The sequence below is a fragment of the Nothobranchius furzeri genome, chromosome 3 (assembly GCF_043380555.1).
Source record: "Nothobranchius furzeri strain GRZ-AD chromosome 3, NfurGRZ-RIMD1, whole genome shotgun sequence".
NCBI lineage: Eukaryota > Metazoa > Chordata > Actinopteri > Cyprinodontiformes > Nothobranchiidae > Nothobranchius > Nothobranchius furzeri.
Window position 1 is genome coordinate 57,996,715 of NC_091743.1, and position 23,787 is coordinate 58,020,501.

The window sequence follows — 23,787 nt, forward strand, 5'->3', positions numbered from 1 at the left end:
AGAATGTCATGTGGTCAGATGAAACCAAAGTAGAACTTTTTGGTATAAACTCAGCTCGTTGTGTTTGGAGGAAAAAGAATACTGAGTTGCATCCCAAGAACACCATACCTACTGTGAAGCATGGGGGTGGGAACATCTTGCTTTGGGGCTGTTTTTCTGCTAAGGGGACGGGACGACCGATCCGTGTTAAGGACAGAATGAATGGGGCCATGTATCGTGAGATTCTGAGCCAAAACCTCCTTCCATCAGTGAGAGCTTTGAAGATGAAACGTGGCTGGGTCTTCCAACACGACAATGATCCCAAACACACCGCCCGGGCAACAAAGGAGTGGCTCCGTAAGAAGCATTTGAAAGTCCTGGAGTGGCCTAGCCGGTCTCCATTCCTCAACCCCATAGAAAATCTGTGGAGGGAGTTGAAAGTCCGTGTTGCTCGGCGACAGCCCCAAAACATCACTGCTCTCAAGAAGATCTGCATGGAGGAATGGGCCAAAATACCAGCTACTGTGTGTGCAAACCTGGTAAAGACCTATAGTAATCGTTTGACCTCTGTTATTGCAACAAAGGTTATGTTACAAAGTATTGAGTTGAATTTTTGTTATTGACCAAATACTTATTTTCCACCCTGATTTACAGATAAATTCTTTAAAAATCCTGCCATGTGAATTCATGGATTTTTTTTCAAATTCTGTCTCTCACAGTTGAAGTGTACCTATGATGAAAATTACTGACCTCTGTCATCATTTTAAGTGGGAGAACTTGCACAATCGGTGGCTGACTACTTTTTTGCCCCACTGTATGTATGTCTGATCTTAGAATTGTGTGTACTGAAACTCTAATTTCCCTCTGGGATTAATAAAGTATATTTGAATTGAATTGAATAATCATCACTGTAAGTTCTCATTTAAACTACTTAAGCTCTTAAATTATTTTTCAAAGGTGGGACACCTTTTGTATGTTAAAATAGGAATTTTTCTCTTTGTTTTAATATCTGTGTTGGATTTTCAAAGCATTTTCAAAGTGATGTCCTACAATTTGACAGCGTTCTGCTCATTTTAAATAAACAAATGCCCAGAAAACCCCTTGATTTCATCCCTGGTCTACACTGTACAGAGGCTTTTCTGGAATGTTTGTAATTTATGTTAAAAGGAAATTAAAATGGGAAATATATAGTTTAGGTTAAGCTTCTTTAAATTGGAGCTAATTTCAAACAAATTAACACAAGTTATGTAATTGTGAAATGATATTTGCTGATTATGCAATTTTCTTTTTGTGCCTTTGTTTTCACTACAGCTTTGTTAAAGTACTACATTTACTAGTATTTAGTGTTTAATCAAACTGCGCTCATATTGAACTGCTATCCGAAGGGCACTCCTTCATCTCCCTCATAGCTCACATGTCTGATAAGATTCCCTTTATCTCAGCTTCTGCTGTATTTACAACTCATCCTAGCCATATACATGTTATCATTTTATTCAGATACATTGACCTCTTTTAAAAGTGCATTCTGTATAGTTTTCTGTTTTAACACCAACAGCAGACACCAAATGGTTATTTTCTGTATTTTTACACATAAACAGTCTGGGATTCCTGTAGGTAAATATGAATCTTTCCACCCTCATGTCCTCCTGCCTGTCCAGTAGTGGTTTGTGTACCTACTACCTTCTCATTTTCCTTTGTCCTATACCCACCCCTTTCCTAATTACATCTGCTCATGTTTTTTCCACGCCCTCTGGGCAAACAAGACACTCTTTTTCTACTTAAACTTCATCTGTCAGAGAGCATGTGCATAAAATGTCTGAGACAAAAACAATGTTGATGGGTATTTTTAAAATATTTCATTGATATTTATAGGTGGTATGAGGATGAATATTTGGGCTTAAGTGGGAAATATGATTAGAACTTAAATGTTTGTTTTGGAGCAGTCAGAAATAAAATGACTAGTTTAGGTGTTTAGATCACTGTCTCCTGAATGGTAGCATATGGTGGATATAATTTTAAACATTTAAAATCTGTTGGATCACTTTCCTGTTGAGTACTGCTAATAAAGCAGCTCTAAAGTTGTTTTATTAAACACAACATACCTTCATTAGTGAATTTTGTCTTTTCTGATCCTTTCAATCAATAAAACATGCTAACAAGTAAATTCTGTCCTTCTAAAAGTATTCAAATGCTGTGATAGAATATTCAACTTATGACTTTACTTGAGCAAACTAAAACAGGATCTAGTTAAAGAGCTCGTCTGCTGGACAGAGTGTGGACACATCTCTGTGTCACTGCTCACACTGAAACATCCCATCAGGACAAGATAAATAAACTGAATGTTCATTTGATTTGAAGCAAGAATTTTTTATTTTATTTATTTATTTTATTTGAAGCAAGATGGCTGAATTACAGGCAGGCTCTTTCTCTAAGTTTACTTTAGGTCAATATCATCAGTATATGCGTCAATCATCTCTGATAAGATTTACACTGGATACCTCTTTTGTGCTTCATTATTTCAAGATTCATCAATCTAAAAAATAAATGCTGTTATTGGCAGCTGTACTCCTTTAGCTTTAGCATAGCATAAGTGAATGAATCCCAATGAGCACTGTGAGTAAAATGGTCCTGAAAATCACTCAGTGGTGATCCCAGTTATGCTTGGTGACCTAAATAAACATACTGACTGCAAGTGAAAAATAATTAGTAACATAAATGACGCATAGGCACCATTCTAGACTTGGGACTACTTTTTGACAAAGCACAACCTCTACTGAAAGGTGCAAGGCAGTCCCAAAGACACCTGCTTCTGTAAACACAGATGCATGCACACACAATGACGAGAGAAATTACATTTTTGGGTGGAAAAGTACTTTGAGGATTATGCATAGTTGTTGACTCACTGCCCTCTAAATCTTCAGAACTTCACTTTCTGTTCTTAAGAGTAACTGAAAAACAATCTTTGATTTTGTTTCTGAGGCAAAATGCTTTTTGTCAGCTAGAGAACAATAGATGGTTTGGGAAGCATCTGTGTTGTCTTCCTCTGGGCAGTGCTCTCAATAAACAAGACCAATAAAACGGGCAGCTGCAATTGCCAGAGAAAAAACTTGCAGTAATTCAGAGCTTTTAATAGAAACTCCATCCATCCATTTTCATCCGCTTATCCGGAGTTGGGTCGCGGGGGGCAGTAGCCTGACCCAAGGCGAGACGCCCAGACTTCCCTCTCCCCAGCCACTTGGGCCAGCTCCTCTGGGGGAATCTCAAGGCGTTCCCTGGCCAAGTGAGAGACATAGTCCCTCCACCGTGTCCTGGTTCTACCTTTAGGTCTCCTCCCGGTTGGACCTGCCCGGAAAACCTCACCAGGGTGGCGTCCAGGAGGCATCCTGACCAGATGCCCGAGCCACCTCAACCGGCTCCTCTCGATGTGGAGGAGCAGCGGATCTACTCCGAGCCCCTCCCAAATGACCAAGCTTCTCACCCTATCTCTAAGGGAGAGCCCAGCCACTCTTGGGAACTCTTGGGAGAAAACTCATTTCAGCCGCTTGTATCTGCGATCTCGTTCTTTCGGTCACTACCCAAAGCTCATGACCATAGGTGAGGGTAGGAACGTAGATTGACCAGTAAAACGAGAGCTTCGCCTTCTGACTCCGCTCTCTCTTTACCACAACAGACCAGTACAATGCCCGCATCACTGCAGATGCAGCACCAATCCGCCTGTCGATCTCACGCTCCAGTTTTCCCTCACTCGTGAACAAGACCCAGAGATACTTAAACTCCTCCACTTGGGGCAGGACCTCATCCCTGACCCGGAGAAGGCATTCTACACTTTTCCAAATCAAGACCATGGTCTCAGATTTAGAGGAGCTGATTCTCATCCCAGCTGCTTCACACTCGGCTGCGAACCGCTCCAGCGAAAGCTGAAGATCACGTTCTGATGAAGCCAACAGGACCACATCATCTGCAAAAAGCAGAGACCTGATCCTCAGGCCGCCAAAATGGATGCCCTCCACACCTTGGTTGTGCCTAGAAATCCTGTCCATAAAGGTTATGAACAGAATCGGTGACAAAGGGCAGCCTTGGCGGAGTCCAACTTCTTTCACTGGAAACAAGCCCGACTTACTGCCTGCAATGCGGACCAAGCTCTGACACCGGTCATACAGGGACCTAACAGCCCGTATCAGAGGTTCTGGTACCCCATATTCCTGGAGTACCCCCCCCCCCCCCCCCCCACACACACACACACACCCACACACACACACACACACAAGGCCCCCCAAGGGATGCGGTCAAACGCCTTCTCCAAATCCACAAAACACATGTAGACTGGTTGGGCAAATTCCCACGTGCCCTCCTGGATCCCCCTAAGGGTATAAAGCTGGTCTAGTGTTCCACTGCCAGGATGAAAACCACATTGCTCCTCCTGAATCTGAGGTTCAACAATCCGACAGACCCTCCTCTCCAGAACCCCTGAATAGACCTTACCAGGAAGGCTCAGGAGTGTGATCCCCCTGTGGTTGGAACACACCCTGCGGTCACCCTTTTTAAATAAGGGGACCACCACCCCGGTCTGCCAGTCCAGTGGGACTGCCACGCAATATTGCAGAGCCGTGTCAGCCAACACAGCCTCACAACATCCAGAGCCTTAAGGAACTCCGGGCTGATCTCATCCATCCCTGGAGCCTTGCCACAGAGGAGCTTTTTAACCACCTCAGTGACCTCAGCACCAGAGATTTGAGGCCAACCCAAAGTTCCCAGACTCTGCCTCCTCACTGGAAGACGTGTCGGTGGGATTGAGGAGGTATTCAAAGTATTCTGCCCACAGATCCAAAACGTCCTGAGTAGAGATCAGCAGCACACCGTCCTCACTATAGTGTTGGTAACGCACTGATCCCCCCCCCCCACCCCCCCGAGGCGCCGGATGGTGGACCAGAATCTCCTCGAAGCCATACGGAAGTCTTGCTCCATGGTCTCACAGAACTCCTCCCATGCCCGGGTTTTTGCCTTGGCGACCATCCGAGCCGCGTTCCGCTTGGACTGCCGGTACTCGTCAGCTGCCTCTGGAGTCCCACAGGCCAAAAAGACCTGATAGGACTCTTTCTTAAGCTTGACAGCATCCCTAACCGCCGGTGTCCACCAGCGGATTCGGGGGTTGCCACCATGACCGGTACCGACGATCCTGCGACCACAGCTCCGGTCGACCGCCTCAACAATGGAGGCACGGAACAGGGTCTATTCAGACTCAATGTCCCCTGCCTCCCCCGGAACATTTAGGAAGTTCTGTTGGAGGTGAGAATTGAAGTGCCTTCTGACAGGAGACTTTGCCAGACGTTCCCAGCAAACCCTCGCAATTCGTTTGGGCCTGCCTGGTCTGACCGGCATCCTCCTCCACCATCCGAGCCAACTCACCACCAGGTAGTGGTCAGTTGACAGCTCCGCCCCTCTCTTCACCCGAGTGTCCAAGACATGCGGCCGCAGGTTGGATGAAACAACAACAAAGTTGATTATCGAGCTGCGGCCTAACCCCAAAATTCCACTACCTCCGCTCCGCTCCGGCACGAACTCTGCAGCAAAATCTGTCCCGTTGTAGTCAATCAGAGCTGTTCCACTACTGCGGCCATGCAGCGCAGTGCACCGCCCGCCGTTCCGCCATCCGGCAAAAATAGGATCGATTCTATTTTTGCCGGATGCCGGAGCACCTCCGCAGTCAATGGACAGAAATCACAACCGCCCAACAGGAAAAGGAGCAAGCACAACTTCCGTTATTTCACAATAAATCGATAAACAAAAAGCATTTTTTGTTTCATATGCACAGGTTTAACAACTATCAATGGCGGCTGAACTTTAAATGCACAAAAATAAGCCCTAAATACAGTTTCCACAATCAAAGTAGTCACACTTTGTTGATCCAAACACTGCTGATCTCTCAACACAAATGATAGGCAGATTAAACAGTTCATTTCGAATCTTCTCCCACACAACGGGTGTTTGGATCTAACTTCCGCGTTTATTGCTCGGACTATATCGCAAGATCTCGAAAATCCCGCACATGCCTGTTTGCGCACCTCAGGTTTCCGCACCGGAGCGGAGCCGTTGTAGAGCGAGTACCAGTAAAAATTGAGTTCGGAAGCGAGCGGCTGCGGAAGGCGGGGGCGGAGCGGAGGTAGTGGAATTTTGGGGTAAGGTATCCTGGTGCCAACAGCACATATGGACACCTTTATGTCTGAACATGGTGTTCATTATGGACCATCCATGACTGGCACAGAAGTCCAATAACAAAAACACCACTCAAATTCGGATCAGGGGGCCGTTCCTCCCAACCACACCTCTCCAGGTCTCACTGTCGTTGCCCACGTGAGCATTTAAGTCCCCCAGCAGAACAAGGGAGTCACCGGAAGGAGCGCTTTCCAGCACCCTCTCCAAGGTCTCCAAAAAGGGTGGGTAGTCTGAACTGTAGTTTGGTGCATAAGCACAGACCACAGTCAGAACCCATCCCCCCACACGTAGTCGGAGGGAGGCTACCCTCTCATTCACTGGGGTAAACCCCAACGTACAGGCACCAAGATGGAGGCAACTAGTTTGCCCACCCCTGCTTGGCTCCTCTCAGTGGGAGCAACTCCAGAGTGGTAGAAAGTCCAACCCCTCTCAAGGAAACTTGTTCCAGAGCCAGAGCCATGTCTTGGGGTGACGGTGGCACAGGAGTTAAGTGCTCGCCCCGTAATCGGAAGGTTGCAGGTTCGAGCCCCGCTCAGTCTGTCGCTGTCGTTGTGTCCTTGGGCAAGACACTTAACCCACATTGCCTGCTGGTGGTGGTCGGAGGGACCGGTGGCGCCAGTGCTCGGCAGCCTCGCCTCTGTCAGTGCGCCCCAGGGCAGCTGTGGCTACATTGTAGCTCATCCCCACCAGTGTGTGAATGTGTGTGTGTGTGAATGGGTGAATGACTGATTGTGTTGTAAAGCTCCTTGGGGGGTTTCAGGACTCTAGAAGGCGCTATATCAAATACAGGCCATTTACCATTTGAGGTGAGTCCAACTATCTAGTCGGAACCTCTCAACCTCACACACCAACTCAGGCTCCTTCCCCACCAGAGATGTGACATTCCTTGTGCCAAGAGCCTGCTTCTGTAGCCGAGGATCAGACCGCCAAGGTCCCCGCCCTCGACTACCACCATCACACACTGCACCTGACCCCTTTGGCCCCTCCCATGATTGGTGAGCCCATGGGAAGGGGGACCCACGTTTCCTCTTCGGGCTGTGCCCGGCCGGGCTCTATGGGTGAAAGCCTGGCCACCAGGCGCTCGCCAACGTGCCCCACCTCCAGGCCTGGCTCCAGAGGGGGGCCCCGGTGACCCATGTCCGGGCAAGGGAACACGGTTTCCATTTATATAATTCATCATAAGAAGGCTTTCGGTCTGCTCTTTGTCTGATCCCTCACCTAGAACTTCTCTGTAGTAATAAAAGTTTTCAGATCCCTAAAAGAACCTGATAGTTTTGGTTGGCAGATGAAGTGAACAAACTGTACTCTTTAGGGTTACAGTTGAATCGTGCACACAAACCAAACAATAAATGTACAAAGTAACAAACTTAACGTGCAAATGAATGGACATGGGTAAATCCCAAACATGTAGAGGATTAGTCTGCAGGCTAATTTTAATCTGTAGTTCCTGGCAGGTTTACGGTTTGGATCAATAACAAAAATACTAAAGATGCATGATACACACACACTTAGGGCCTTGGGAGTGAGCACATTCAAGGGCCTTGGGAGTGAGCACATTCAACGGCATTTGGCAGGGGGATTTCTCAGCCTCCTCCCGAGTGCCGGTGCCCACTTCCAATTTTAATCTGCACTTAGACACCGAGGGCTGTGGGTGCAAGTGGGGTGGTGCGGTGGCATCCGCAGGCATAGGCCAAACAATGCCTGCACTGCCCGCTCACCACAGCCATGGAATACACCTCATCAACACACAACACTATAATGGAGCAGGCGGAGGGAGACTAGGGGTCTTAGCACACCTCTGTTGTTGCTTGGCTTCCTGGGGCTGGAGACTAGGAGGGAGATCTGGCCGTCTCATTGGGGTCTGGGGTGGGGGGTTGCTGTGCTCAGTAGTGTTGTCAAAAAAATCGATACCCAGATATAAATCGATACTAAAAGTGGTATCTAAATTAGATATTCCATCCCTGTGGTATCGATATTATGGACTATTATACACAGCCTTCTTCAAGTACACCGACACGTACGACAGCCAGATGCCGTAAAGCAGCCTCCGCCTCCCAGACAAACAGAAGAAGACGCCGCATGGCTACATTGCAATTTCCCACGCGAGTTGTCTCCAATCCAAGTTTTGTCTGCCAAATAAATAAACAAAAACATAAACAGCGAATTTGGGAGGCGCTTCACAGCCCAACTTAATTAGCATACCAAGTCCGACACGTAGTTGTATATTCACGCTTATGTGCTTAAAGGAAACTCCTGTTTATTGCAACCCGGACTTAATTTCTAGCATGCAGTACGTTTGTTTATTCACGCAACTTTGGTGCTACTTGGATTCCCCGGGGTATTTAGATCCATCGGTGAATCGCCGTCAGTGTATATCCATATAACTGGTGCGGACGGGCACCCATGGTGCAGCCTCGAAGTAAGACATTATCTGCACCAAAACATCTTCATGTCGAAAGGTTTTGTTAGGAATCATTAACGTGATTCCCTTGTTCGTTTGGAGCGGGTCTGGGATTTCTAGGCGTAAACAGACTAGCTGCGGCTAATCTAACCGGCGCTTTTAATGACGTCACTGCCGTGCGCCAGTCTGTTTTTATTAAGATTACCGGTAGATGTACCTTTGTCCTACTGTGGAGAAATTCGTTTTCTCCCTTTATTGACCAACAGAGTTGTTCAAAAGTACAGAACAAAACATATGGCATTACATCTTATGACAAAAATGCACCTTAAACAGAGTTTAAGCAGCAAAACATCACTCTGCAAATAGTGTATATATAGTGAGACAATTCATGATTTAAAGTGTTAACTTTCACCAGTTTTTGTATGCTCGTTTTAAAAAAATGCTGATACTTGAAAGGTTTAAGCCCTTAATACACTTAATTCTTAACATTTAATTTTTGCAATATAAATTGAGGAATGTTATTTTTTGAATAAACTTGTTCGATAAATGGGTGTTTTTAAATAGTATCGAAATCGAGTATCGAGTATTGAGTTTTTTCAAGTATTGAATCGAGTTTGAAATTTTAGTATCGTGACAACCCTAGTGCTCAGCGTTGGCCGGGTAGCCTGCTCATCAGCACCCCAGCAGAAAGGGTCAAACTCTGGCAGTGGCGGTTCTACATCGAATTACTCCCCGGGCGAGGCCCCCTTTGAGCCCCCCCCCCCCCCCCCCCAACCGCCCCACCACCACCACCCCACCTGCACGAACACACGCATGTTTTCTACAAACAGGCATGTTTATTAGAACGACTATTGAACATTCATTTTTCTAAGTTGCACATATTTACATTAATTACTATGAAGTTGTCAGAATGTAAAGCACTATACATTATATACTGTATCAAAATATATAGAATCAAATATACAAAAACAAACAATAACTAAATATTAAGAATATATGAACATAATAGATAATAAATATTCTAAATAGCAAAAATATTTCACACATAACAAACTAAAGATAATCACTACAGCATTGCACTTAGAACAGAAAACACAAACTAAAATTAAAACCTAACCTTGATGCAACGTCATCAATAATGTCATCACATGAAATCTGCTCCCCTACTGAGTGATTGATACTAATCAGAGCCAGGTTAGTGAGCCGCCCCTGAAACATAGCTGACCTCAGGTATGACTTGATCAAGTTTTGAAAAGCTCCTCTCACCTTGAGCCACAGTGACTGGCAGAGCAGTCCAAAAGTTGGGGTAGATCTCCAATAGATCTCATGATCCATAATATTTTAGAATTGCCTCTGAAATTGTAATTTAAACTGTCATAAAAATAACTGTAGACTACCAAAAATGCCAACTTTTACAGAACAAATCATGTAAAATAATCAGTGCAACCATCTGCAATAAATAAACAGGATAGTTAGTGGTGACTGGGGTGTTTTCTTCTGCTTGTAGAGTTGTTTTATTTATTATTATGTGAACATGATCAACATGTGTTTGTTGTTGTTCAGGCAGGCCACAGGCTGCAGTGAGCATTTAACAAATCCTAGTTTGAATCAGTAAAAAACGATTCAAGGACTTTTTTCGAACCATTTGAATATTTGTTTCAATATTTCAGCCCTATTAGCTCTGTTAGCAATTAGTTGACCGCATTTAACCGTTAAAATCCCAGTTAACTGGTTCAAAAAATTGAAAACATGCATCATGAGAGCTACATACCTTTATCTTTCTCCTCTTTTTTCTTTTTTTTTCCCCTGAATGGGGCACCTGGTGGTTTTAGCCTTTTTATGTTCATCTCTTCTGTTTGGCTCCTGACTCAGTAAGTTTCCTTTAGTCAGGACTAAACTATTTGACCTTGATGGGGGTGTGACCACAAAATCGTTTTGTTTTTCCTTTTTTTATTCGGCCATTTCACACAATTCAGAGTAACCTGAAAGAATGATAGGCCTGTGTTTATGATATTATGAATGAAATATGGAAGAACGTTAAGATGTGATTAACTTTAGCCATGTTAATACAGTTGATTCAGCCCCTGCACGCTCATTTCATTTGGGAAAGACGCAGAGGTGAATTCCCCCGCCGCACCCCTCCCCTTCCTGTTCTTCATAGACACACGGTGCACGTGAACGTTCTCAGTCAGCATGAGCGCCTGCAGCTGCAGGGGGCGCCAACTTGCTGTTTCCAATCCAGACACTGTCAGATAATAGAAAACCTCGGTGCGGCGCAGATTTCCTTTTTTTTTTTTTTTACTCAGCGCTTGTGCGCCCCTTTTGTGTCATGAAAAAATGCCGCCCCGGGCAACTGCCCTGTCTGCCCGTGCCTAAAACCGCTACTGAACTCTGGTATTCGGTGATGGTTGTACCCAGTGTGCAGCAGTACCGGGACCAGAGTTAATGGGGTGTGTATGGGGAGCATGAGTGGGTGTCCGGCGGGCATTTTTGTAAGTCTTTGGTTGTATGTGCATGTGTGAGCATTAGGGAGGGAGTGTGTGACTGTGTTTGTGTATGACTGTATATGTCAGGTGGGGCCTTTGACTCCTCCCCTCTCCTGGGACCTCCTTTGATGATATAGATCTTCGTCTCCCCTCCCCCTGCCACACCTGGTGTGGGGTGTGGTGCCTTGGTCTGCCTGAGTGTTCGTGGCTCCCGGGTCAGGGGGTTTAAGATTTGGCGTCTGCTTGAACAATCCCGGTGGCTGCCTGGTGGAGTCTGGGTCCAAGGGCTCTGCTGGGTCCCCGGCGGGGGTGGTCGTCCCGGGTCGCTGGGTCCCGGGCTTGGCCGGCTAGGGGGTGGGAGGCGGCGGGAGGGCCTGAGGGCTTGCCGCTGATATCTCCCGGGACTCTGCCGGCTGCTGGTTGTGGCCCCCCGGGGCGATCCTCTGCGCCTCTCGAGGGGGGCGGGGGGCCTTTCTGGTTGCAGTCCCCTTGGGGTTCCTGTGTTCTGGGGCAGCGCCTGGATCTCTGGGACTTGGAGCTCCCCCTGTCTCCTACACATCTTTGGGGGCAGATCAGTGGTCCCTCACACTCTCTATTGGACGCTCCTATAGAGAAACCTTACATAAACAAGCGCGTGTACACACACAGGTGCTCACATGGTGCTCTCAAAAGTATGGGCTTGGGCACGTTCAACACTTGTCTCAAGGCTGTCGTTGCCACTAAATGCACTATGATTTATTATCGTGTGATTGTTCAGTTAAACAATGTTGATTTTATATTTCATCATCAGGTTGACGCAGTGATAGCTTGCTCCTGATGTATTGTTGTGTGTCCCATTTTTTTCTGCTCTTCTCTTTCTGCAGGTCTAGAAGCAGACTCTTGTCCATTATTGTTTATTTTTGTGGACCCCCCCCCCCCCCCTCTCTCTCTCTCTCCTCCCGCCATTTGTCTTTTCCTTTCTCTTTCACCTCTGTCTCCGTGTCTGGTCGGAATTACAAAGCATTCAAAAACAATAACAATAATAAAATAAAATAAGATGCATGGTATTGTCAGACACACACGCGTTAAAACTAACCCCAAAACCAACATGAATACACAAGTTGTAAAAAGAACGTATTTAATGAAAATGTATGTGCTTACATAAAATTGGGATGTATTTGTGTTAAAGTATAAAAGTGCCTGAGTGTTAGAAACCTTTAGCAGAGTGACACTTCCTGTGTGTGTGGAGTGTCATGTGATACTACCTATTTGTTTTGATTTTTACTATAATTTGTATTGTTGCTTGTGTGTTTTTGACTGAAGAGGAGAAATAAATTAACTGTTTCCTAACTCATCACACACATTAACTAATGATTATGCTTTTTTTCATAATCCAGAGGCCCAATAAAATGTTAACATTCATGTGTTTCTTATCTTAAACTAAATGTATCCAGTTATTTTATAGAAATAAAAAAATTATGGATTTTTGCACAAATAAATGTTAAAATAGCTTATTTTTTTACTAAGTGCCATTATTGTCAAGTTCATCTTCCTCTTCTTTGAATCTGAGTGCATAATTTACTCATCCTGCTAGTGTGTGCACGCTCTCCTTCCCTCACAGTGGCAAGTAGTTTTCAAACTACTGTGCTCGATCGGAAACCTGTACTTCCTCTGAGAGAACCATCTGATGCTCTTCCCCTTTGTGTGAAGAGCAGAACTTGACCAACTTAAATGCAAGAATTATGTGAAACACAGTGCACGAGTGAGAGATGTGTTCTAAATGTCAGTCTGCATTGTTTCTTTCCAGGAAGCCCAGGTGAGAGGTCACCATGGCACCTTTTCTGCGCATCACCCTAAAAGATTATGTACTGGGTTGCCTGTCCGTGCCGAGCGAAACTCCCAAGTGTGCCATCAAGGTGAAGGAGTCCGTCAGCACAGGTACGTACAAATGTCTATACACAACATCAGCTGAAGTGTTTTAAAAAGCCAGATTTAACACCTACAGACTTTGGATTTCAGTACTTTTCAGTTATTTTTATCCACCAAGTCCAAATCTTCTTATAACTCAGACAAACTACAAGGCACATTTTTTTTACCCCTAATATTTCAGGGTTTTTTTTTTTTCTCCACAGAGCGAGGAAAAACCTTGATTCAGAAGAAGCCCACCATTTATCCAGCTTGGAAGTCTTCGTTTGATACTCACATCACCGAGGGACGTGTGATAGAAATGGTCTTGTTACAAAGCACAGAGGAGCCGCTGGCCAAAGCCACTCTGGGCATCTCTGCACTCACAGACCGCTGTAGGAAGTCTAGGAGCGGGAGTAATGCACAGTTCTGGATAGACCTTCTCCCAACAGGAAAAGTTCAGGTGGCTGTGCAGTATTTTGTGGAGGACGGTGATCAATTAGAAAATAAAGGTAATGTTATTCTTCGTATTCTATTTGTCTGTCTAGGAAAAATAAAAGAAGACTGATTTGTTGCGACTTAATTAGTTGTGCACATCCAATTTCTACTTAACGAGAACAGCTGTTAGCAAAAGGTAAACCTATTTTAATAATTTCACTGTTATGTCATTTTGGGGGTAAAGAAAATCAGGTTTCAGTGAAACCCTAACTGGTCAAAAAATGTTTATGTTCCCTGACCGGGAATCGAACCCGGGCCGTGGCGGTGAGAGCGCCAAATCCTAACCACTAGACCACCAGGGAGTTGTGCAGCATTTGTGAAATAGGAGAGTCTGGTCAGGAATCCTTTGTCCCTGTCAATCTTACATGGGGTCATCACAGTATATTCCCCTCTGCTGGCCTATTGGCCTGTAGAGCGTCTCATTTCTCTAGTTTTGCAGCTCTCAACCACAGTTTAGCATGTTTGCAAGTCTGGATGCAGTGTGAAGCTGACTTGTTAAATGCCTGCATGCTGGTTTTATATTTCACATGGCACTTATCAGCTGATGTGAGGTGTGGTGAATCCACCCCAGAGCTGTAACAGTGTGTCTGTGTCAGTAAATGTTTGAGACATTTGTGAATTTTGATAAATTTAGATTTTTATGTTTTGAATCCCTGAAGCCTTGACTAAAAAACTGGAATAGTTTTTGTTTTCATCCTAAATGATCACTATTTAAAGTCTGTCAATACAGCTTTCAGAAATGTACCTGTAAATGGAGTTTCATGTGTTTTTAAAAATGCAAAAAAGCAGCAGTATTATCAGGTGCCATCTTTGTCACCCAGGCAGGGAAGCCAGCCCATAACAAAAACCAGGGAAATCTCCAGACTGGCTTTGTTTAACAGTAGTCTCTGTGTGGGAGGAGCACAGTTGGGTATCACTGGTTGGTGAAAGCCACTATTATAATAGAACTCTGTCAGCTTCCTCCTACACACTCCACAGGTTTCCTGAAAAGCAGCCCGGGGTATTTTTAGGCATGTGTGAACAGCCATCAGCACAGTCTCTCCCTGTTCATACTTTGACTCTCCCTCCCACTTCATTAGCTTGCCTTACGGAGTAGCTGTCCCAGTACCAACATCAGCTTTGTGAATTTAGTTTATCTCTGTCAGCGTCACTCGTAATATGGATGTTCATATTTTAGGTGTTTAAAGGCTACAGACTTTTTTTTATTGTCCCAGTTTAAATCCATCCTGTAAATCCTGCTGGACTGACTTGCAGTGGTTACAGTAGTAAAATGAGTAGCATTTCTGTTGGTACTCATTCTTCAGTTTTACTGAGTTAAAACAAAATACTGTTTTCATATCTCAGACTCCTTCATTAAAATAAATAATCCCAAAACAACAAGGCCTATGAAACCTCACCAGCCACACCCAGGCCTGATTACTGCCAGAGCAGTAGAAATGAGAAAACGCTTCAGTAGAACCCGTCTGACCGCATGAAGTAGGCTAAAAGGTCACAAAAAGTAACACTTAACCTGTTCTAAAGAAAATCAAGAAGGAAAGACCCCAGCACATCTAAAGATCTGCAGGTCCCACATAAGGTTAGAGTTCTTGATGCAACAGTAAGAAAGAAGGGGAGAGTTTTAAGGCTAAAATCTTCATTGTTCAAAAATAGTGGAATGAAACTCTTAGATGCTAAACAGAGTGCCACCGTAGGTCATTCATTAACACCTCAGTAAGAATGTTTAGCTCCACTGTTTAATTATTACTGGCTAATCCATTTTCACGCTAACATCAGTGTTAAATTCAATACCTGTGCATAACCCAGATGTACAGTGGTGTGAAAAACTTTTTGCCCCCTTCCTGATTTCTTATTCTTTTGCATGTTTGTCACACAATGTTTCTGATCATCAAACACATTTAACCATTAGTCAAAGATAACACAAGTAAACACAAAATGCAGTTTTGAAATGATGGTTTTTATTATTTAGGGAGAGAACAAAATCCAAACTTACATTGCCTTGTGTGAAAAAGTAATTGCCCCCCTTGTTAAAAAATAACCCAACTGTGGTGTTTCACACCTGAGTTCAATTTCTGTAGCCACCCCCAAGCCTGATTACTGCCACACCTGTTTCAATCAAGAAATCACTTAAATATGAGCTGCCTGACACAGAGAAGTAGACCAAAGGCACCTCAAAAGCTAGACATCATGCCAAGATCCAAAGAAATTCAAGAACAAATTAGAACAAAAGTAACTGAGATCTATCAGTCTGGTAAAGGTTATAAAGCCATTTCTAAAGAGACTCCAGCGAACCCCAGTGAGAGCCATTATCCACAAATGGCAACAACATGGAACAGTGGTGAACCTTCCCAGGAGTGGGCGGCCGACCAAAATTACCCCAAGAGCGCAGAGTCAACTCATCCGAGAGGTCACAAAAGACCCCAGGACAACTTCTAAAGAACTGCAGGTCTCACTTGCCTCAATTAAGGTCAGTGTTCACAACTCCACCATCAGAAAGAGACTGGGCAAAAATGGCCTGCATGGCAGAATTCCAAGACACAAACCACTGTTAAGCAAAAAGAACATTAGGGCTCGTCTCAGTTTTGCTAAGAAACATCTCAATGATTGCCAAGACTTTTGGGAAAATACCTTGTGGACTGATGAGACAAAAGTTGAACTTTTTGGAAGGCAAATGTCCCGTTACATCTGGCGTAGAAGTAACTCAGCATTTCAGACAAAGAACATCATACCAACAGTAAAATATGGTGGTGGTAGTGTGATGGTCTGGGGTTGTTTTGCTGCTTCAGGAACTGGAAGGCTTGCTGTGATAAATGGAACCATGAATTCTACTGTCTACCAAAACATCCTGAAGGAGAATGTCCGGCCATCTGTTCGTCAACTAAAGCTGAAGCGATCTTGGGTGCTGCAGCAGGACAATGACCCAAAACACACCAGCAAATCCACCTCGGAATGGCTGAAGAACAACAAAATGAAGACTTTGGAGTGGCCTAGTCAAAGTCCTGACCTGAATCCTCTTGAGATGCTATGGCATGACCTTAAAAAGGCAGTTCATGCTAGAAAACCCGCAAATAAAGCTGAATTACAACAATTCTGCAAAGATGAGGGGGCCAAAATTCCCCCAGAGCGCTGTAAAAGACTCGTAGCAAGTTATCGCAAACGCTTGATTGCAGTTATTGCTGCTAAGGCAGGCCCAACCAGTTATTAGGTTCAGGGGGCAATTACTTTTTCACACAGGGCAATGTAGGTTTGGATTTTGTTCTCTCCCTAAATAATAAAAACCATCATTTCAAAACTGCATTTTGTGTTTACTTGTGTTATCTTTGACTAATGGTTAAATGTGTTTGATGATCAGAAACATTTTGTGTGACACATGCAAAGGAATAAGAAATCAGGAAGGGGGCAAATAGTTTTTCACACCACTGAACATTAGCATGTCTGTGTCCTTTATGCTGTTTCTCCTTGGAAACAATTCTGTTCTATTTTTATTCTGGTTTTGTAGATTTAATTTTATTTTTTAATTGCTGAAGGTTACAGTAATAGCCCAATGCCGTTGCATATTTACCAGTTATTTTTTCCTATTCTCTAAATGTATGTGCTGCCTTAACAAACTAATTTCCCCACTGTGGGATTTATAAAGGCTAATCCATTCTGCACTGAGACATGAGAGACTGGCCCCAGTCATCACAAACAGTTGCTTAGAGCTGTTAATACCAAATGTGTTACAACTACAGATTAGCTTTATGGTTAAATGATGTACGTTGCATAAGGCCAGGTTGGCTTGAATGGCTATTTTCTCTTAATACCTCAAATCATTATTTAAAACATTTTACACTTGATCTGGTTACATTGGTCTGACATTGGGATTTGTTTTCTGAACTGAACCCCAATAAAAGATATCTCCATTAAAATGGTATTAAAAACCCGTAATACTCTACTGATAATTCCATCAAGTTTAATTTTGATCACTCCAGCATGTTCTGGTCTATAGAACATTAGTGACCTTGAGTCTTGAAAGGCGCTTACAAATAAATGTATTATTATTATTATAGATGTAGGATGTAGGATCTGATGTAGGAATTGATTTCTTCCTTCAGCAACTTCGGTTAAGTCTATTCCTGAAAATGGAATGGTGACCCTCAACAGGAGGAGAGGAGCCATCAAGCAGCCAAAGATTCACGACATGAAAGGCCACCAGTACATCGCCACCTTCTTTGGCACGCCCACCTTCTGTTCAGTCTGCAGAGAGTTTGTTTGGTGAGATGAAAAAGTCTTATTCTTTGTTACCTGCCAACTGTCAAAACAACCCTGCTGTATTTTTGTAAATTAGCAAATCACATACTTGAACTTATGACTTGACTTTAGAATAAGGACATCTTTTAAAATCTAATCTGACTTGAGACATAGTTGATCTGCAGATTTCTAAGCAGTGCTGCTTTGTTTATTGTGATAGTTGAAAGGGTGCCATAGTGAGAATGAGTCACTGTCTAGGAAAATCCTCAAGGCAATCGCACCATCTTCCAACTATGGCAGCAGTGCTAATCTGGGAAATGCTCTTTGCGTATTTACCTAAACTGCAACATTCGAATTGCATTGCATAAATGATCTCCCATGTATAATGCTGGAAAAGTCCACAAAGTGCTTGAAGTACTTGAATGTGATTTTAGCAAACTACTAATACATGGAGTCCACTACACATGGTTGACAGTTTTACGTGGAGAGTGTCTAAATTCCTATTTCCTTGATATCTTACATTTTTATTCGTTTCATGTAGGGGACTCAACAAGCAAGGTTACAAATGCAAGCGTAAGTGGTTCTTTAGTTGGCGTCTTAAATTTATTAAACATAATTTTTCACGTTCTGTTGCTTAGAACTTTTTAACACCCAATCTCACTTTTTGCTTTGCCCAGAATGCAATGCTGCAATCCACAAAAGATGTCTGGAAATGGTTATTGCCAGGTGCACTGGAACAGCAACCAACAGTCGTGAAACTATGGTGAGCTGCAAATGTAATGTTCTACAACACTCATGCAAAATGTCAGCCACAGATCTGACACTGAAGTCTGTTTGGTGTTACAAATGCAAGATCTGATCATTTATTTTTCCATCTGTGGCTTGAACAATGGCTGTTAAAGAGGTGTGTGATATGGCTGACTCTATCAGATCCTTCAAGAAGATGATTTAAATAAATCAAAGTTTTATTATACCAAATGCAAATACAAGCCCTTTACCATTTTATTATTTTCCTAGTTATCAAGTCACTGAACAATTAATCCAAACCATATTTGCCTTTAAAATCACCCCCACAGAAAGATAAAATGGCACATTTAGTAGGAAAAACAAACTGTTTTTAATCTAGAGTAAAGTGATCAGGCTGAGTGTGTCACACCTAAAACAGTCCGTGCAGAAACATTTCCTAAACATGCATCATTCTTGGCCTTTTTGAAAGAATGAGTAGCGTATAGATAAGTAGGATCAGTCTGAATTGGCGGATTTTCAGCATGTTCAGATTGTTCATGGTCTAATACCATCATGTGCCCCACCCCATAAAGTCATAAAGTTATTTAACTGATAAAATGAGGTTTTCCATTATTTCAAAAATAATTTAAGTGTAGCTTGCTAAAAATTCTCTTCACTCTAAAGCAAATTCAATTCAATTCAAAAATACTTTATTAATCCCAGAGGGAAATTGATTATGCACACACAAATGAAATGTTTCAGTGGGTTTAATTGCCTCTATGTGCATGCAGTTCCAAAAGGAGCGTTTCAAGCTCGACGTGCCACATCGCTTCAAGTACTACAACTACAAGAGCCCCACGTTCTGTGACCACTGTGGCAGTCTGCTTTGGGGTCTCTACAGGCAAGGCCTTAAATGTGATGGTGAGCCCGCACAGCTCTTTATCATGTGGAGTTTCTGATGTTCATTTACTTTCTGCTGTTTCTAACAAAATTGTTTTTTTATATGTTCTGTGTGTCTGGGCATTCTTTATGCTGCTGACTAGCGTGCAGCATGAACGTTCATAGCCAGTGTCAATCAAAAGTGGCCAATCTGTGTGGAATCAACCAGAAACTCATGGCTGAAGCTCTGTCTCAGATCTCCATGGTTAGTGGAGCAGCATTCTTTGAGCGTTTTAAAATTTTTTTATGAATATTTAGCCTATTAAATTCAAATGTTTATTTTTCCACCCTAGAAAGCTAAGAAACCTGATGAACCCAGTGGACCCGATGTTGGGATCTACCAAGACAGAGAAGACATTACAAAACCAAGTGGTAAGACGTCTAGAGAATAGCATCGGCTGTGCTTGTAAAAGTTTCAGTCAGTTATTAAGTTCCACACTCACGGTGGTGTTTAGTTTCATCATCTAGAATTGTTAAATTTGCATGAATATTTCCATCTTTGCATATTAATTTACTCAATTGCAAACATATATTAACAGAGGGCAATGAAGTGAGCCCCACCCCTGTTCCAACTCGTCATCTTCACCTCACCCTTGACCACTTGCAGTTGCTCAAGGTGTTGGGAAAGGGCAGCTTTGGGAAGGTACACCCCATCTTTAACATAAAGTCACTGTAATGAGCCCTCGTTCTTTTTGTTTAGTAGAGAACTCTAATTCTGATCCTTTTCATCATCATTGTCAGGTGGTCCTGCTGATATGCTCTCTTGTGTTCCTCACAATATTGCATCTGACATCCCCAGGTAATGCTGGCAGAGCTGAAGGGGAAGGGACAGTTCTTTGCTGTGAAGGTTCTGAAGAAGGATGTGGTTCTTATGGATGATGATGTTGAGTGCACTTTGGTGGAGAAGAGAGTCCTGTCTCTGGCTTGGGAGAACCCTTTCCTCACCCACCTTTACTCCACATTCCAGTCTAAAGTAAGCGGACACAGAAAATACGCTTCTGGTAACAGTGCTGTGCACAACTGTATTAAACTGAGCAGGATTAATCATTTCGATTAACTTTGAACAAATCAAGGCTGTTTTGTGTTTGATTAACTTGACATGAGTGTAGCTTAAAATGGAAACCAACAAATACCGTTACCTTGGATCTAATGACTGCCTTAGACTGACTTTTATAACAATTCTGTTGCTTCTTATACAAATAAAATTCACAAGGGCAGATTGTTGTCTGCCATTAGCCCGCTGAATGCTGTTTGGTATTTACATGCCTGACCACTCCTAAGTTTGTGGGGGACCTGTGTTTGCAGCATAGGGACATAATGTTTCTCCCTTATTATCAGGCATGGACGTGTAGCCAAACTGCACAAACATCATCTTCGTTATATATGAATGGGGCAACGGTACCAAAACAGTTAAGTGTAATCAGAGGGTTTGCAGGCTTGAGCCCCGCTTGGTCCGTCACTGTCATTGTACACTTGGGCAGGACGCTTAACTCACCTTGCCTGCTGGTGGTGGTCGGAGGGACCGGTGACGCCTGTGTTTGGCAACCTCGCTTCTGTCAGTGTGCCCCAAGGTAGCTGTAGCTACGTTAGTTCAATGCCACCAGTGCATGAATGTGTGCGCGTGGATGAATGACTAATTGTGTTATGTGCCTTGGGGGGTTGTAGAATCCTAGAAGGTAACAGGCCATTTACCAATGAGACTTTAGTCTGTAAATGATGTACAGTAAATTAAATTTTATTAAAAATGGAACCCATGTTCTTTAAAAGTCTCTGCAATTCATTTAAATTAGAATTCCTGAACTTTCTTTTTTCATAGCAATGCTTAAGCATCCTTGGATTAAGAGAGAGCAAATGTGTTGTTATTGTTATCATCATTATTGATTAGATTAATTGGTGTAAATTAATTAGTAGAAGCAAAGATTCAGATGCTACTTTAAGTTCTGACTGCAAATTATTACCAATTATAAACTAATTATAGTCATCTGCCAGAATTTAATTACTTGTATTAAGATTGCTGGATGTTTGGTAACCTGTACATTTTGAGGCTGTTAAATAAACTAATGAATTAAGTTAGAATGTCTGCACTAAACTGTCTGCTGATAAAACACATCACTGTTTCTATTTCTCTTGATTTTCTCTAACGGGGAATAAACTATCAGCAGGGAGGAAGAAATTTCCCTTCTGTTTGATAAATAGTCAGACCCTTACCTTCCCACTGGATGTGAATGCATTCATGTCTGGTTTGTGTCTTGACAGTCGTATCTTGTTTCCACAGGAGCACCTCTTCTTTGTAATGGAGTACTTAAATGGAGGCGACTTGATGTTTCACATTCAAGAGAAAGGCCGCTTCGAAGTGGCCAGAGCTACGTGAGTACACAGGGAGCAGTTCTTTTCCACAAATGAGTTGTGTTGAGTAAATCTGTTTTATCTGTTTTCATTCTACCTTTAGCTTCTACGCTGCTGAGATAATCGTGGGTTTACAGTTCCTCCACTCCAAGGGAGTCATCTACAGGTAATAGGCAGTGCTCAACTAGTGCAATAGGCTGCAACTTCATTTTATTTTAATCTTTTAAATGAGTTTTCTTTGTCTTTTCAGAGATTTGAAGCTGGACAACATAATGCTGGACAAAGATGGACACATTAAAATAGCTGATTTTGGCATGTGCAAAGAGAAGATCACTGCAACAGAAAAAGCCAGTACATTTTGTGGGACACCAGACTACATTGCCCCAGAGGTACGTCTGACAGTCTGGTTATTGTCGTCTTTGATTCTTGCTGTATTTGGAGCCTTTGCCAGTATTCCTACATGCATGTGCATCGCTAATTCAGAACAAAGGGTTCCTCTGGGTTTCTTGTTTTTCTGTTTTACACACCTCTGACTTTTAGGAACTGTTTTCTCAGATCTTGCTTGGACAGAAGTACTCGTTCTCAGTGGACTGGTGGTCATTCGGTGTGCTAGTTTTTGAGATGCTGGTTGGTCAGTCACCATTTCAAGGTGATGATGAGGATGAGCTGTTCGAAGCCATCAGGACAGACAACCCAGATTACCCTCGGTGGCTCAACAAGGAGTCCAAAAACCTGCTTGAACAGGTGAAATTTCGAGTTGTAGTCATATTTCAAGCATTAGAGACTTTGAACTGTTCTTGTAAATAATTCTGTTTTCTTCTGTCGTCTTGTCAGTTGTTTATACGAGAGCCCAGCAAAAGGCTGGGTGTAGTGGGTAACATCCGCGAGCATCCCTTCTTCAAAGTCATCAACTGGACATTGCTGGAGAAGAGACAAGTGAATCCTCCTTTCAAGCCCAAAGTGGTATGTTTTTATCTGACTGCATCACAACTTTAGTGAGAAACATTCAACTAACTGAATTCCCTCAACTGCTTACAGAAATCCCCAGGGGACTGCAGCAATTTTGACCGCGAGTTCCTCAATGAGAAGCCTCGCCTCTCCTTCGGAGACAAAAAGCTCATTGACACTATGGACCAGAATGCATTCAAAGGCTTTTCCTTCATCAACCCCAAACTGGAAAACATGATCAGCAATTGAAAAAAAAGCTGAAACACAGTTTTCACTCGGCACATTTAAATAGACTCTTATTTTATTCTGTTTTCATTTTTATTTGGTGAAGGGTCGACTGGCTTTGAGCCTGACTTTAGCACACTTTCTGGGTTAGAAGACGATAAAATTATGCCAAGAAGTTTGCTGAAAATTCAAGAGATGGTCTTGTCTCAGCGACCAGACCAAACAGGTGAAGCGGAATAAAGCTTCTGAGAGGTAAGAGAATCTATTAATGCTGCAGGGAGGACAATAAACAATGTATTTAGCTTATTTTTGGATACTTTTCATCATTTTTCCCCGTATGAGCACTCTTTTGGCTCTGTATGAATCATTCAGTTAACTGTATCATAAGATTTTAATACACCGGCACAAGTGTGAAACCTTTTTATTTGTCAGACGATACTGCTGTAAAAACCAAGCATCACACATGTAAGCTAAGGCACAAATGGTACACTCTGACTCTGTCCTCTCTCTAGTGTGTGCCTTTGTGCACAGTGTGGTGCCACTTGCTTTTACAAAGCATAGGGGTGTGTGTGTATGGATACTTTTTAGATGCAAATTATTCTCTTGTAGCCAGTAACGTAGTCAGTTGAAGAATGGTCCAGCCATTGTAGAATAACATAAAGGTGAATTTTAAATCCACTTTGAGTGAAAGTATTTAAATTGTGGTACTTTTACTGAAAAGTGCATTCCTCTGTGTAGAGTTTTAGAAATGTGTTCATGTAATATTTTAATTGCTAAGTTAGAAATGCACCAAAAATCTGCTGTTGGAAATAAAGTCTTATTCTCGTTTTCTTTTGGCTTGCAAATGCATCATGAGCAGTAATATAAAATCCAATAGTTTGTCAGTCTGTGAACTCGTTATTGCCAAGTACTAAT

The 23,787-nt window shown here is 43.0% G+C and overlaps 1 protein-coding gene and 1 non-coding gene across 4 annotated transcripts in view; one reads left to right on the forward strand and one right to left on the reverse strand.

Annotated features, from left to right (window-relative positions):
- The window catches only part of prkcdb (protein kinase C, delta b), a 34,081-nt gene extending 10,981 nt beyond the window's left edge, over window positions 1–23,100 (forward strand). For all 3 annotated transcript variants that reach the window (XM_070549912.1, XM_070549911.1, XM_070549910.1), the window contains exons 2-17: window positions 12,866–12,996; window positions 13,191–13,475; window positions 17,553–17,712; window positions 18,230–18,261; window positions 18,366–18,451; window positions 19,206–19,335; window positions 19,458–19,558; window positions 19,647–19,725; window positions 19,893–19,996; window positions 20,153–20,326; window positions 21,629–21,720; window positions 21,803–21,865; window positions 21,950–22,088; window positions 22,255–22,443; window positions 22,534–22,662; window positions 22,738–23,100. In XM_070549912.1, the coding sequence (XP_070406013.1) occupies window positions 12,888–12,996; window positions 13,191–13,475; window positions 17,553–17,712; window positions 18,230–18,261; window positions 18,366–18,451; window positions 19,206–19,335; window positions 19,458–19,558; window positions 19,647–19,725; window positions 19,893–19,996; window positions 20,153–20,326; window positions 21,629–21,720; window positions 21,803–21,865; window positions 21,950–22,088; window positions 22,255–22,443; window positions 22,534–22,662; window positions 22,738–22,896 (2,031 nt within the window). In that variant the 5' untranslated portion in view covers window positions 12,866–12,887 and the 3' untranslated portion in view covers window positions 22,897–23,100. The remainder of the gene's footprint in view (window positions 1–12,865; window positions 12,997–13,190; window positions 13,476–17,552; window positions 17,713–18,229; window positions 18,262–18,365; window positions 18,452–19,205; window positions 19,336–19,457; window positions 19,559–19,646; window positions 19,726–19,892; window positions 19,997–20,152; window positions 20,327–21,628; window positions 21,721–21,802; window positions 21,866–21,949; window positions 22,089–22,254; window positions 22,444–22,533; window positions 22,663–22,737) is intronic.
- trnae-cuc (transfer RNA glutamic acid (anticodon CUC)) lies at window positions 13,692–13,763 on the reverse strand. The gene has a single exon. It is a non-coding gene; the product is annotated as a tRNA-Glu (tRNA).
- Window positions 23,101–23,787: the final 687 nt, after the last annotated feature.